The 16,771-nt window shown below is 37.6% G+C and overlaps 1 protein-coding gene across 1 annotated transcript in view; it reads left to right on the forward strand.

The window, feature by feature from the left end:
• LOC134932145 (dual oxidase 2-like) overlaps positions 1 to 16,771 on the forward strand; it is a 94,298-nt gene that overhangs the window by 67,060 nt on the left and 10,467 nt on the right. Inside the window, exons 20-27 of the mRNA XM_063926272.1 lie at positions 2,650 to 2,743; positions 5,230 to 5,402; positions 7,056 to 7,119; positions 9,503 to 9,556; positions 9,657 to 9,841; positions 13,203 to 13,433; positions 14,161 to 14,260; positions 15,817 to 15,866. Of these exons, the coding sequence (XP_063782342.1) occupies positions 2,650 to 2,743; positions 5,230 to 5,402; positions 7,056 to 7,119; positions 9,503 to 9,556; positions 9,657 to 9,841; positions 13,203 to 13,433; positions 14,161 to 14,260; positions 15,817 to 15,866 (951 nt within the window). The remainder of the gene's footprint in view (positions 1 to 2,649; positions 2,744 to 5,229; positions 5,403 to 7,055; positions 7,120 to 9,502; positions 9,557 to 9,656; positions 9,842 to 13,202; positions 13,434 to 14,160; positions 14,261 to 15,816; positions 15,867 to 16,771) is intronic.

Genomic DNA, 16,771 nt, shown 5'->3' on the forward strand with positions numbered 1-16,771 from the left:
AAGGTAAATAAAGATTATTTATTGCTGCATTGCGGTATTAGAGAATCCTTTTTTCTGGGGCAGATCATACTGTAGGTGCGGGATCTCTTATTTGGGATCAGCAAATACCAGACAGGAAAAACAATCTGCTTGTTCAATAATACCATCATAGGTACAGGTATGACTACCAAGCATCTCATCATATAGTGGAAAATCATTGTTATGTGAAATATTCATAATACCAGGCATTTCATATAATAGAACCAGTACTAGTATTTATTTATATATTTGGGACTTCAAAATGCTTACCTATAGTAAGTGTGAGTGAAACAAAACTAAGGACAAAATCATTGCTAGAACTATCTGAAGTATTAGAAGTGTAATACTTTTTCTGAATTATAATATGCTGTGTATAACAAGAACCCAGTTGTTAAAATGATCCAAAATATGAACATATAGATATACTGTATAATACATTGTTTTATTCAAATAAAGAAAAATATATGTAACAAGAAGTACAGGTTTAGGGGTATATTCAATTAAAGTCGGATCCATTCCGACTTGTATTTGTCAGAATGGATCCGACAACCCCTATTCAATCCCATCTAAAATTCGACTTTTTCAAGTTGAATTTAGATGGGACCCAGAGGAGGAGAGGGGGGGCGAGCCGCGGGTGGACAGCCGGCGGGCATTCAGGGAGATCAGCGCTACAGTAAAGCTGCAGCTGCATGTCACTCAGCCGCCCGACCTCACGGCAGCTTCCACCCGGCGAAGCTGCCGTGAGGTCGGGCGGCTGAGTGACATGCAGCTGCAGCTCTACTGTAGCGCTGTTCTCCCTGTATGCCCGCCGGCTGTCCCCCCATCTCCCTGCGGCTCCCTCCCTCGCCTCCTCTGGGTCCGCATCTCAGTCCAACATCATTTTGATGTCGGACTGAGATGGTCGAAAAGGGGGCCAAAACCTGTCGGATTTGGCCCCGTTTTCGACATCAACATGTGGATCAGCAGCTATTCCGCCAATCCACGAGCTTTTCGTCAAGTCGAATTTATCGACTTGTCGAAAAATTTAGCAAAATATTGAATAGGTCGAATCAGGATTCGACCTTAAAAAGTCGAAAACTGACGTCTTTTCGACAGACGGCAGTTTTCGACTTCAATTGAATATACCCCTTAGTCACCCTTATCCAAAATTCCAAAATACTGAATTTTTGAGCTCAACTGAGACACCTTTGCTTTCTGAGGTTTCAAAAAGCACCGACTTTGTTTAATGCACAAAATGAATCAGAATATTGTATGAAAGTACAGATGGAGCCTCAGTTATCTTTGGCTGCCTAGCCGCAGGCGTGCACTCCCGGCGTGACTAGGCGATCCGTCCAAAACGCTCCCATTCAGAGCGTCTCCATTCAAGTGATTGGGGCATGTCTCCGTCCAGGCGCGTGCGCCCGTCCAGATGGAGAAGCTCACAGTGACTAGGTGTACCCACACGGAGCAAAGATAACCAAGGCTCCATCTGTATCCTCAGGCTGTGTGTATCAGGTGTATATGAAACAAAAATGTATTTTGTGTATGTACATAAACTTTGTTTCATGCAAAAAATTATAAAAAAATACTGTATAAAATGACCTTCAGGCTGTGTGTATAAGAAACATAAATGCATTCTGTGTTTGGACTTGAGTCCCATTCCCACAATATCTCATTATAGTTTGAAAAATATTCCAAAATACAGAGAAATACAATATTCAAAATACTTCTGGTCCCAAGCATTTTAGATATGGGAGAGTCAGCCTAAATAATGAGTTAGTTCAAACTTTTTCTCAAGCTCAACCTTGCTTTGCATCCAATTTAACCTTTATGTTGAGCACATTGACTGATTCTTGATACTGTTGCCCATTGGTGTCGGTATATCTAACTCTCGGAGCTCCCAGTAGCCTTTGTTTTGTGGACATCTGTTCTCATTTACCATGAATTGTTCCCACGTGCAAAAAAAATAAATTGGTTTTATTTTATGAATATTTGCCTATACTGCACTTTCAGTGTTCAGTCTTATTACCATCTAGGAGTATTTGATGTGGAAATAAAAATGAAAAATACCAAATGAATGTAAATATGGAAACACAAAAGTTACACGTGCAATAGACAGTTATGATGCACTCTTATGATTGATTTAAAAGATTAAATAAAAACTCTTCTACTGAAGTAGTACTAGGATGGATGTAAAGTGATTCTACTCACTCCACTGCAACCATGCCCATTTAGCCGAACTCCAGCTAGTACAAAAGTAAGCTCAGATTTTAAAGGAGCTGCATTCTCCGCTTGAATCTATGGAAAACTGACAGTGCATAGGTTAAATAGAAAACTATTGCAGAGTGCATTTTTGCACATTCATAATTTACTCTAATTAATTTATTAAGAACACATGAAAGAAATGAACTTTAAAATCTGTAAAGGCATTGTAGCTTTTTCCACCCTCTGAATATTGTATTCACTCTTTGAGGCACATTTGACTGGGCAGAACCGCCTCCACTACAGTATGTCAATGCTAAATCACAGATAGTGTCCCATTGTAAAAGCAGTAATCTGTACAGTGTCCCTAAATATTATCAGGCTACATACTTAAATGGCCAATTCTACATATATTTATCACCTTTCATTTCTCTATCTCTCTTGTTATAGGTTCTGTGAAAGACAAATTGAGATTTATCTTTTCAATGCATGATATTAATGGAAATGGGCTTCTTCCAAAGAAAGAGTTCTGTGAGATGCTTAGGTATGTACTTACATTTTAGAGAATCTGAGATACTTTGATAGAAATATATAACTGCTGATATAGAGGCTGATGCAGTGGTGAACACAAGTTGGCCATACTTGTTCCCACATTGCATGCATGAAGAACAATGTGTATTTTCTACTGTACTTATCTTTACAGTGAACCTGCCCCCTACTTTGCTATTCATATGCTTGGTTTGCTACTAGAAATCATAAGCAGTGTGCATTTGCACCAGCTCTGTATTTGTCAAAAATTATACTCCTGGAGATAGGCGTAATTATGCTTCCATCCAACTCTGCATAGCTTGATATTACATTGAAAGTTTTGAAACACCTTCTCTAGACTTTCCCTAAATGATAACAGCACGTTAAAGTCTAGTTAAATATTAATCGAATATAAATGACACTGCACCACTCATACTTGTACAGTAGGCTTGGTTCTGCAGCATACACAATGCAAAATAGGCAGGTTATAGTATGCTCCACTAACAGAAAGACAGACAGACTAGGCAAAATATAGTATAAACACTTTTGGTGGTATTCATTAGCAATCACTAAAGTGGTTCAGTGTAAAGACTAATCAAATTCACCTACCAATAAACTCGTATGTGTGTGCATTTAAACACAGCTAACAACATTTTTCCTTACTATGTATCCCATTATTTAGTATAGTGTTTATCAGTAACTGTCTAACAGTTGATGACTCATTGTGACATCTGGTCATACCATTATTTTCCTAATTAAATATGGTCCTGATTCAGAGATGTATTTAAACCTAATGGTGGGGTGGCTGCGCATGGACAGTACCTGTTCTGCTGCCTGCACATGTGCAGAACAGGTCCTGTGTCCTTGCACGCAGTGCCTTTAAGTTTCAGCTGGTCAATTCACAGGCTGCCTGTGTTTGAGGATGGAAGTTTTAGCAGAGTTGGCCTGCATTCCCAAACGTGGTGAAGGGTTGTTTCCATTTTCTGGGACTGGCTAAGCCAGTGACTGTGCCCTTGAAACATATCCATCTCTGAATTAGGACTAAAATAGAGCTGCAAAGAAATATCGGCCAGTTATCAGCATCAACAATAAGACTATGTAAACATGAAATAACTTCAACATGCTTGGGAGCAGCACCCAACAAAGGTGTCTTTATCCTTCATGGTATCCAACCCTCCTACAAATCACACCTAATGTTGATTTACCCATAAGGGTGAGATTGCTAATCTCAGGGGATGTCCACTGATCTGCCATTCATTTACGCCTACACGGAACCAAGAATTCAATAGCAACAATCAACTAAAACAAGGGCAACCCAAGCAATGAAGAGATGATGAATGGGAATTTACTAAAACAAAGAGGCCTCAGATCAGGCAAACCCACATTACAGTACATGGACTCTCACCACCACAAAAATCCTTCCCACAAAAAACCATTGGCTCTACAGACTTCATTTTACTCAAGTCAGCTAGATAAAAAAATAAAAAAACACATCTAACCTCTCTGTTTAACAGCCTTCAAGCTTATACAGCCTTGTTATTCAAACCTTCATGCTTGTAAAGCTCACAACACACCTTCTTATCTATATGCAGTTGTTCCCCTTAAAAATGCAAGTGATGTCAAGTCAGGGCATATTTCCTTTCTATATTCCATGCTAATAATATATAATATTGGCTGGCTGCTGTACAGCAAACCTAAAAAGGCTGGTTTAAGTATGCTGTCACATTTTAGCCACTTAAGAAGTGAAGTCAGTGCTCCTGATTTTAACTGTATTTTACAGATTTTTTAAGAATAGAACTTAGTGTAAAAACACACTTTGGAGGATTAAAATCTGCACGTATGCAACATGACCTAGCCACTGGACACAATTATAATACACATTATCTGCTAAATAATACAAATAGACAACTAGACCTACTCATGGAGAATTTTGTAGAGAATTTCAAAGACATATTCTTTTGTAGAGCATGGTTATTGAAATTAGATAAAATTATATTGAGTGGAAGAAACATAGCCATCTCTGCTCAAGAAAAGGACTCTGCACCAACTATTGGAGATTGTGTCTCATTGTACTCCTTTAATGGGTAGCAATATGCACTTAAATTTGAAAGTATGAATAATGCTAAAATGAACACTCTTTTTAAAAGAAAAATGGAAATGTTTAATTTAATGAAAGAGGTTATTTTGACAGTGTGGTGTGTGTCAACAATGTCCTATACAAACATAAGACACAGACATATCCATTATGACTTGACCTGATCACTGAACATTCTATTATACTCTATACAGGTACAGATGTCTGAAACGTATCCATATACAGCTTCTGAGCAACCATTCATGAAACAGAAATCAGAAGCATACTTTAAATATGTAAAATAAATTGTATTTTATTTTATCTTATTACGTTTACGATAACAGAACAAACATCTTAGGCTTTTATAAAAGCTAGTGTATAAATACAGTATATTTAACTATCAGTTGCATAATTCCTTGGTCTTTCAGGTCTTTCAGACAAGTTTCTGACTTTCTTTCAAAAGACCAAATAGAACAAGTAATTGAGAGCATGTTCAGTGAGGCTGGACTTCCCTCCAAAGAAGAGATCACATTTGAGGAATTTCATTCTATGTTTAAGCAATACTCCAATGTCTTAAACTCATTAACACTCCATACACAAGGTAAGGATCTGTAAAGCTATATGTGCAATAACATTTACTGTAGTTTGAGGCTTTTAAGTTGTGTAATTTATTAATTAACTTACTTATTTTCAGAAGAGATCTACAAAGATGAAGGGGTAAATTGCTCCCTGTGCCACTATAGCTTTCACAGATGAAGGCCAGCGTATAGATGAGGACCTTAAGTGTTGCAAACTGTGTACTGTACAGTCAGGCTTCTATCATAGCTTTAATTCACATGCAGAAAGAAACAGGCCACCAAGCCATTATGACTGACTGCCACTAGATTCATTGCTGTCATAGCCTATCAATGAACATTTGCCATGTACTTATGCTTTCTCCCCCATCTGACCAACCATTGCTGTCTGCCACTTATAAACTCTTAAACTTTCAATGAAAAATACTGAATAACTATACTGACTCTATATAAACTATAGGTATCTATGTATAGAGCTACCTATTTTGTCACTGATTTCCATAGCTTTGTTGGTTATCCAGTGAAAACACAAATAGCAGGGTAAAGTTAGGCTTTTTTAGGTATATATTATAAAATATAAATATCAATACATACTATTGTTTGAATCTTGAGTGCAAGATAGGGGAATTGAAGATAGGTAAAAATATGATATACTACTGTATATACTGTGGATAGATAAGGTAAGCATCAGATAAGAAAGATTGCAAAAGAACTATCGAAAAGCGGCAGTGTTGAACTTACCCAAAAGTTCCCAGTTTGCTGTTGCTATGTGAGACAACTGGACTGTAACTGTACTGAGCTTCAGGTGACCATGCAAGGGACCTCTGTTGCACCAGTATTGCATAGGTAAGAAAGAAGTATCTGCAGACCTCTTGGTAATAATAGACTTTATCAAAACCTAGTGCCACCAAGTTCGCAAGGGGCAGCTAGTAAGGACCGGCTGCTTGTGACCCATTAGTACAGTACAGCTACACAGCAAATAAAGGTTTTAGGTCCGGCTCATCCCAACATGGCAATTATCCACCTGGAGTTGTCAGAGGGCCAGACCATCCCTGGCTGTCATGCACTTGTACAGGAGATATTGCTTTCCATCAGAGCTATGACACAAGTTTTCTAATTGCTGGTTATGTAAAATGGTACAAGAACTCATTTTTGGACCAGCTGAGATCTCCATATAATAACCAATTCATTCTGGCTTGGGCCAACTAGTGTATGACAGAAGGCAACTGAGCCATTTTTATATTTACTATAGTAAAATTACAGTATGAGGAAAGTGGTGATTACAGTACATTCATCCTTCCGTAATGCAGTATGTTAGCTCACATAAAGAAAAGTTTTTCTTTTTTGTACAATTTTCCATATAAATACTTAAACCACTAGTTGTATACATTGTATTAGTATTCTTTTTATATGCATTCCATTGTAAGCTGCCTTTGGTTGTTTTTCCATTTCTGTTCTTGCTTTATATTTTTGATGGGACTGCTTTTAGTCTTAATACCAAAATAAGTGTAAAGTGAATAATGAGGCTAAGAACAAGAATTATTAGGTTTGTATCTTAGTTTAGAAGATGTTTTCTATGCTCTACTGTTTTGTTGTTTTTTTCTCCAGTTTACCTCTCTTTTTCATTTTATTGCCATGTGCAGTTTTGTATTATAATATGTACTGTTTTATATTTAAAGGATCAGCAGCTCCTGTTAACAGAGTCTCAATCATAAGAAGACAAAATGAAGAACACACCAATAGGTAACTCATATCCATGATTTACATCATATTTTCTTACATGCATGGTAATGGGGTATTATTTTCAATAAAAAAAATGTAAGCTAAGAAACATTATTTGCAAGTGTGCTTCTTTATGAATAAAACAGGTATTTACAACTTTGTAGTATGCGTGGCAAAATAAATATATAGTCCTTTACATTAAACTTCTGGGGATGATAAGTCAGACCCAATTCCACTTTTTACATAAATTCACTTATCATTTTGGGGTTTTTTGCCACTGTGCATGTGTTTCAGTCCCTAAATAGTCACAAGATGCATGCGTTCCAGAGTTGCAGGACCAATAAAGTCACAGAGACTCTGAAATGTACTGTATTCTGCGTTTCTGGGTAGTGACTGGGAGATAGCTATGCAGACGCACAAACATATTCCTTATGGGCACATTATGGGAGTGTTATGGGTGTGTCATAGGAGTGGTTTTGTACTCAGACAAGGAGGGCACATTCTGGCAAAAAGTCTGCACCTAGAATGGTAATGTGCTTCCAATGGGCGTAACTGCAGTTACTCAAAGTGGGCTCCCCAGCCCTTCTACATTCAGATGCTTGGCTGTACATGGGTGAAGGGCTGATATACTAGCATAAAGTCACAGATGGCAACAGATGCAAACGTGGTCTCAACAGCGTCCGACTCAGAATCAGCCACTCTCTGTCAACTATGATGTACAGTACTGGTAAATATAAAAATATTTAAATAATTATAGTTTTGCTTGGAACGTATACTGTAATTCTCATGCAGTAAAATATTACACTTTATAGATGTTATATAGTAGCTGTAAAACATTGGTAAGGTTTCCTTTAATTTTGGGTAACCTCTATTTGCCTCAATAGTATTTTAAAGGTCAAAGGGGAAGTAAAATGTGGGAGTGTCAAATAGCTAAATAGGAATGCACACACTATACACGTGGTTTAATTAGAAAGATCCAACTATAACTAAATGAGAAATCTTTCATATGTGAATATTTTGATTAAAAGATCTAATACTGTTCCCTTATCCCTAATCAAACTACAGTATCTTAGGGAAGTATTGATAGATCAGCAATCCTTTCTTAGAGTCGGATGTGGAGATGAACGCAAGTCGGCTATAATTGCTACCACATTGCATGCACAGAATTAAGGGCAGAATTCAGACCTGATGGTAGCAGCAAATTTGTTAGCAGTTGGGCAAAACCATGTGCACTGCAGGGGTGGCAGATATAACATTTGCAGAGAAAGTTAGATTTGGGTGGGTTATTTTGTTTCTGTGCAGGGTAAATACTGGCTACTTTATTTTTACACGACAATTTAGATTTCAGTTTGAACACAACCCACCCAAATCTAACTCTCTCTGCACATGTTATATCTGCCCCCCTGCAGTGAACATGGTTTTGCCCATCTGCTAACAAATTTACTGCTACAATCAGGTCTGAATTAGGCCCTAAATACATAAATTTTCCTATACAGAGTGCTAAACATATTTAAAGTGCATCCAAACTTATCCATACACTGAGTTGCTACCTATCATCATCATTAGGGTGCACTCAGAACAGCCCATGCTTGGTGCAATTGATATACCTGGAAACAGGAATATTTATGCTTCCATCGAACTCTCTATAGCCCACATTTTTGTTGACAGGCACTCAATAAACATTGCCTATGTGAGAATGATCCATTACATCCTAGTTTTGCACTTTCAGTCACAGGTGGAGATGTGTACAACTCTGGATTGCCCGTACTTGCATTCACTTGGTTATGGAAAATGCACAGTTTAAGTATGTGTATATACATCTCTGCATCTGGCTGTTAAACCTAAAGACACTTGCAAAAATAGGGAACCAAAGGTTATCTCTATTCTAGTTGGTGAAATATATTAGCTGAGAGGTTTTTTGTAACATTACTCAAATTTGAAGCACTGCACCAAGACCATAGCAATCAGTCTGACACTTGCTTTTCTTGTGTAACTGGCACAGACTAAGGGCCTAGTTCAGAGTTGATCGCAGCAGCAAATTTGTTAGCAGTTGGGCAAAACCATGTGCACTGCAGGGGGAGCAGATATAACATGTGCAGAGAGAGTTAGATTTGGGTGGGGTGTGTTTAAACTGAAATCTAAATTGCAGTGTAAAAATAAAGCAGCCAGTATTTACCCTGCACAGAAACAAAATAACCCACCCACATCTAACTCTCTCTGCATATGTTATATCTGCCACACCTGCAGTGCACATGGTTTTGCCCAACTGCTAACAAATTTGCTGCTGCGATCAACTCTGAATTACCCCCTAAGTGCTGACTGGCACGGGTTTAGTGCACATTTGTAGAAATGTGGTAAATAACGATCTGTGACCTGTAATGATGTCTATTAATCTTGTTTATAGCACTACTGAAAACCCTACTGATGGACACGAACTTCGGAATAGACATGGTAAAAGGTACTGTATTTATATCTGACATGCTGTATACTTTTCTTTTTTCCTATAATAACTTTACCTATTTCACTCACTAATTTGTTGATTCATCATTTTCATTTAGGAATAACTATAGGATAGATCAGCCAAAGGTATATACCACAGCAAGAAGAGAAAAATACGAGTCAAGCAAAATCCGTCAAAAAATACAACAGTTTAAACGATTAATTGAAAACTACCGGCGTCATATTGTATGCATAGTGATATTCTTTGGAATCTCTGCTGGTTTGTTTGCTGAAAGAGGCTATTGTGAGTATAACACCATGTCGTCCATGAGATTTTATATTTGTTTGGTCAAGTTATATTCTGGAATGAATCATGTCATGTCCAGTGGTCAACATTTCATTAAAATGTTACCCTATGCTGTATACTGTATAAGGCACATTACATGCTACAGTGTATATCCCGGCCACATAGCCATTTATGGAGAGCAAGTCAGGCTTGTGTTTTGTGGATATGCTTTTTATATAGAGCAAAATTATGATCGTGTTTTTATGTTGTCTCTGCTTCTGACCCCACTGTGTTACATTTGTATACTCCATTCTTATCTCATGTACCCATTTTCTTCCAATGCTTCTTTCCATCGGGGTCCCTGGTTTGGCTATAATCTTCCCAGGAATTTGGAAGATTTATTGAAAGGAAATATTTCAACAGTATCATAAAATTCTGACCATGTACAGTGTCCATGACCTGTTTGTGGGATATTAGGCCTTTTTGTGGGATACTGAGCCATATGCACAGTATATGCTGTACATGCATATACATGCCTACATGAATCCAACTTACTGAAACATTTTCCTGAACCCATTCCAAGGCCAATGGCAGGTGACACATTTGACTGGGGTGGTCTACCTGTCAAACTGTATTGCAGGTGTCCTAAGGTGAGCTTAGAGAGAACTTACCTCAGTTGGTACTAAAACAAAACACTCCTGAAATACCATGCCTTTATAAAGCATTTACCATTTTTTCCATTTGTAATATTTAGTTATAATTTTATATGAAGAAACAAAACCACAGCCACTGCCATATTCTGTAATGTACAACATAATGCAGGAAGCAAGGCAAAACAATAAATGTTACTCAGTACATAGTAACACTAACACCCAATCTGGCAAAACACAGAAACTTTTCCCAAAACAAAGGTAATGGATAAAAGAAAGAACATAGAGGAACTAAAGAGGGAAAAGTGAAGGGTTAAAGACCATGAGGAAGTAAAGTGGTACAGGTGGAAAGTCAGTTACCCAGAGAAACCTCAATGCACCAGAATATGGTTGCAACAACAGTCTGAAGAAACATCAATAGTCATGAGTCATGGACTTAACATCCCAAATGGGAAGCATGGGAGGGAGATTCTATGAACTCCAACCATGGAAACCATGTAGTGGAGAATTCAGTAAATCTATCAGCCTCTGGTGAGTCGGAAACAAGATTTTGGCTGCTTTTTTCAGGTTTTTAAGCAGAAATAACACGGTCAGTCGGTGTAACCATTTCTATAATTTATTTGGACAAGATATCACTTTGATCCACAAGGAAGACAGTTTTGAGCATTCCCACTGCCATATAGTGCCTGAGGCAACATTACACTTGGGTTTACTAACTGTATTGTCCACAAAGCCTTTGGTTCTTTTTAAGGGCTCCATTCAGAAAGTACATTGTAATTATATTGTATTTGCATAAAAAAATGCATACTGTACAAATATGTTTTGGGGCATACATTTATACATGAAAGGCTATAACATTATCTTAGCTACTGATCTCTCTAACATATTATCAGTGATTTTATACTGACTGAGTATCTAAAATTATGAGTATCAATAATTCCTGAAGTTGCACAATTAAAAAGAGACATGCAGAGAGATATATTAAAAGATATGGTTCACAATGCACATTCTGAATTGCATTGTATTCACCACCTTCCAAGTGGCAACATGAAAGTCAATGCACTGATCCGCTTCTCTGGCTTCCCCATCTTAAGTAAGCAAAACACATACCAACTGACCAGAATGCCTCCACCCATCTTCAACCACCAAATTCTAATCCATTTGCAGCCAATGCAATCCCAGATTTACTTTTAAAGCGTTTTGTCAGAGATGAGTTAAAGGCTTTGAAGGGCAGACAGTATGAATTACCACCAAAATCTTACTCAATAGACACTAATGTAAAACCTAAGTTTTGCGCAAAGAGTAACCCTAGGGAAAAAGGCACCACATCTGTGCTACAGTACTTCTTTTGGAGAACTAGGGCCATGAAACGTGGTCACATGACAAAAACACATTTTTAAGTATGTGTAGTTGGCACTTAAAAGATCTGTCCAAAAGCTAGATGCCAATTTTATAGGTTAGAAGTATCTTCAATGCTGTCAACCAAGCATTTCCTTATTGCTAACACTGAAGTGAATTGTATGCAATTTCTTTCTATGCATTTTTTTTATTATCAGTTATTTATATAGCATACACATATTCTGCAGCACTTTGTAGAGAATATTTAGCCATTCACATCAGTTCCTGCCTCAGTGGAGCTTACAGTCTTTGTTCCCTACCACATGTGCACATTAGGGTTCATTTTCATTGGGAGCCAAATAACCTACCAGTATACTGTATTTTTAAAGTGTGGGAGGAAAGCGCAGTACCCAAGCAAGAAAAAGGAGAGCATAGAATTTCCACCCAGTTAGGGCCATGGTGAGAATTGAACCCAAGATCTCAATGCTGTGAGGCAGTATTGCCTTCCATCATAGCATCCATCCTACCCGCAGTTGTACTTACAGCTGGAAAAAAGTATGCTGCATGCTACCATATGATTGAGTGTACTAAATTTGAGTGTAAGTGTTCATTCATAATAGTAATTCTAAAACTGCAGGCTTGCAGCACAATTATTATCTAGTGACATATCTAGTGACATTGCACACTACTTCTGTAAGAATGTTCATAGGATTTGCAAAGACGACAACATTTCCTTGCAGGGGGAGCTGAGTTGATTGTGACAGTTATTGTGATTGATGACTGATCCAAAGGTAAAATAGATACACTGTCTCAATTTGCAGAACAAGTGAAATTTAAGTAGTGATAAATGAGCATTCATGCTATTTTGCACAGCTGTTTGTATAGTTGGCGTAGGATTGCGCACACTTGAGCACACAATCCACTGGTGAAACGTGATATTTGGAGAAAGGAATGAGATCAAAAATGTTTTTAGACAATTTAGCTCATCTCTAATTTTAAACAATATAATAACAACATCCAATACATTCTTAATATCCCATAGTGATTTTGATTAATAATTGAGATTATACCATGTTGAAAGTTAGGAAAACAATAAAAAACCTGATCCTAAATTGGTAGTAGGATGAAATTTGAAAGCTTCTTCTTTACTGTATTCAATGTAGGTATATCCAGCCAGACCAAGTTCCACATTTAAAATGCTTCTTTGGACTTTTATTTGTAGCTCTATAATAGAAATCAATTTGCATTTTACGTTTAGTGGCCTTTAGGAGACATGTTGTACCTTGAAATGGCTTCAGCAATAAATGTGATGTCATGTCCTCTACTACATGTTTATTGTTTGCTACCTATCATCATCATTAGGGTGCACTCATTGTGTCTGTGTTCCACAGATTATGGTTTTGCATCTCCAGCATCTGGAATAGCTGACACCACTTACATAGGACTCATTATTTCTCGGGCTTCAGCTGCCAGCATTTCATTCATGTTCTCCTACATTCTTCTGACAATGTGCCGGAACTTAATAACATTTCTTCGAGAGACTTTTCTGAACCAATATATTCCATTTGATGCAGCAGTAGATTTTCACCGTTGGATCGCCATGAGTGCCCTTTTCCTTAGCAGTAAGAATCATATTTACTTCACTAAAATAACATGTTTAATGTTTAAGATATGTAAGAAACCAAATGTTATATATTTGTTTCACATTTGGTTTAACCTTTAATGCATCATATGAAAATAAACCACATAGGGGGTCATTCCGAGTTGTTCGCTCGGTAATTTACTTCGCATCGCAGCGTTTTTCCGCTAACTGCACATGCGCAATGTTCGCACTGCGACTGCGCCAAGTAAATTTGCTATGCAGTTAGGTATTTTACTCACGGCATTACGAGGTTTTTTCTTCGTTCTGGTGATCGTAATGTGATTGACAAGAAGTGGGTGTTTCTGGGCGGAAACTGGACGTTTTATGGGAGTGTGTGAAAAAACGCTACCGTTTCTGGGAAAAACGCAGGAGTGGCTGTAGAAACGGAGGAGTGTCTGGCCGAACGCTGGGTGTGTTTGTGACGTCAAACCAGGAACGACAAGCACTGAACTGATCGCACTGGAAGAGTAAGTCTCGAGCTACTCAGAAACTGCACAGAGAAGTCTTTTCGCAATATTGCGAATCTTTCGTTCGCAATTTTGAGAAGCTAAGATTCACACCCAGTAGGCGGCGGCTTAGCGTGTGCAAAGCTGCTAAAAGCAGCTTGCGAGCGAACAACTCGGAATGACCCCCATAGTACATTGCAACCAACATTGTAAATATACCGTATATGTAATTGTATCTGTATTTTTCTTTTTCTCTTTTAGTTTTACACACATTGGGTCATTTAGTTAATGTCTACATCTTCACTATCACTCCTCTTAGTGTCCTCTCCTGCCTCTTCCCAACGGTGTTTGTAGATAACGGGTATGTTGAACCATAATGTTTAATCAGAAATTAAAAATATTGGTTAATGTAAAGCTAAATGATACTGCTTATTAGTTAAGAATACAGAAGTCTAAATGTTTTCTTGGATTATAAAATATTTCCCTGGTAAATTTGTTGCCCTCTAAAAATGCCTGTAATACCATTAATGGAGATATTAGAAAGTGTACTATTTCTTAAATTTAGAAAACAATTGAAATTCAACTACAGTAGTATTGAATAAACAGTTTTTAGGACTGCTCAACTCAACAGTATTGACTCTATTCAATCAACATCACTAACAACGCAGGATTCTGATCTCACTATTTAGCAACAAAGAGGAGTGGACCTTGGCCCTCATTTTGAGTTGTTCGCTCTGTAAAAATCTTCGCATCGCAGCGATTTTCCGCTTAATGCGCATGCGCAATGTTCGCACTGCGACTGCGCCAAGTAAATTTGCTATGCACTTAGTAATTTTACTCACGGCTTTTTCATCGTTCTGGCGATCGGAATGTGATTGACAGGAAATGGGTGTTACTGGGCGGAAACAGGCCGTTTTATGGGCGTGTGGGCAAAAACGCTACCGTTTCCGGAAAAAACGCAGGAGTGGCCGGAGAAACGGAGGAGTGTCTGGGCGAACGCTGGGTGTGTTTGTGACGTCAAACCAGGAACGACAAGCACTGAACTGATCGCAGATGCCGAGTAAGTCTGGAGCTACTCAGAAACTGCTACGAGGTGTGTAATCGCAATATTGCGAATACATCGTTCGCAATTTTAAGATGCTAAGATTCACTCCCAGTAGGCGGCGGCTTAGCATGAGCAAATCTGCTAAAATCCGCTTGCGAGCGAACAACTCGGAATGACCTCCCTTATTATATGCACAATGAAAAGATTTCTAGTGGGCAACTTGTTTATTCTTGTTCAGTGATGAAATGTTATTTATTTACTTATGTTTAATGTAGCTGATCATAAAGACCAGCACATTTCAATTGCAGATTATATAGTTATATAACAAACATTGTTTGTTCAACGTGTTTCCTTGTTCACATGTCATTGAATTGTATATAATCAAGAGTGGAACATTGCATTGGTGTGCCCCATAGCTACATATTGGTATGATGTAATTCTGGACTCCTGTGCCACACTCTCTGCCATAAATAGATTAGACTGGTAGCCTCTTCAGAGAATGTACAGTCCAACACCTGAACCCAAGGTGCACATTCCCAATAATACATGTTCAGAAGATTCCCCATTCTGCTCTATTCAGATTGGAGGTGGGAGAGACCTTACAATGTGGGTCCCCTAACCTCCTGGTCTTGAAGCAGTCCTAATTCTAAGATTCTAATGTCTTATTACAGTCTAGGTAAATATGTTTGTAACTACTGTACACATTAAAAAGTATACACCTGTTTGCAAAATCAAATAAATGTTATGGATTTATTGCTTGTTCTCTGCTTTCTGCAGGTTAGTGTTAAAATACAAAGATTATAGATTATTTAAAAGTAAAAAATAATTGTATTTGTTGTATTGCTGCTGACATGTTTATTTAATACCAATAGATCTGAATACCCGCAGAAGTACTATTGGTGGTTTTTTGAGACTGTACCAGGTAAGCATTCCTCTTCAGATAGTTGCAATCTACATCTAGATATAAGTCAAGAAAATATCATTGATATTCAGCTGCTCATGCGATATTGGCCCAGCAATGCAAGGGTTAACTAACTTCTTCACTTGGTAGGTTTCTATAGATTTTGGCAAGTGATGACTAGCTAGTCAGATTGAACATGCTCAGTGGAACGATTTTGAGCTTTCAGTTCCACTATTAAACATAAATTGAATTAAAAAAAATAACAAATAGTAAGAAAAAATGTAAATCATTAGAAAATATAATGTTTATTCAACAAACTAAGAATTAAAAGATGACGATAACAGAAAATGCACTGTTATGGTAAATATACCACCATTATATTTGTTAAATATGCTGATCCAACCAAAAGAATGAGGTAATACAGCCATCATATATCCACCAATGGGCATTTTTGTAAATTGATGCATGTACAATACCCCTTGGTAACAGCTGACTACAGTGAAGAGAACCCCTTACTGTTATAAGGAAGAGTGCATCCCCATTGATCATTGCAAGATATAAAGAAAATCAGTTCACCTTAACTAGATTGAAATTAACTAGTAACAGAACATGTAGTATTACATACAACAACAGCACGTGATATAAACTATATACATTACATGTACAACTAAATTCCAACTAACAAACTGATATTATTTATTCTGTACATATAATATCCTGAATACGGTTATAGGGCCTAATTGTTAAACTGTGTAAATCTATCACTATACTATTATTTCTTCACCAGGGCAGCCTATTTTATTATGCCATGCCCTGGCTGGGCCTATTGGTAAATTACCATAAAGTTTCATCTGTTATCATTGTGATGAACGGTGATGGGGAAACTTTTTTATATTTATTAAATATGCCCCTATACCTAACTCAGA

The sequence above is a fragment of the Pseudophryne corroboree genome, chromosome 6 (assembly GCF_028390025.1).
Source record: "Pseudophryne corroboree isolate aPseCor3 chromosome 6, aPseCor3.hap2, whole genome shotgun sequence".
Classification (NCBI taxonomy): Eukaryota; Metazoa; Chordata; class Amphibia; order Anura; family Myobatrachidae; genus Pseudophryne; species Pseudophryne corroboree.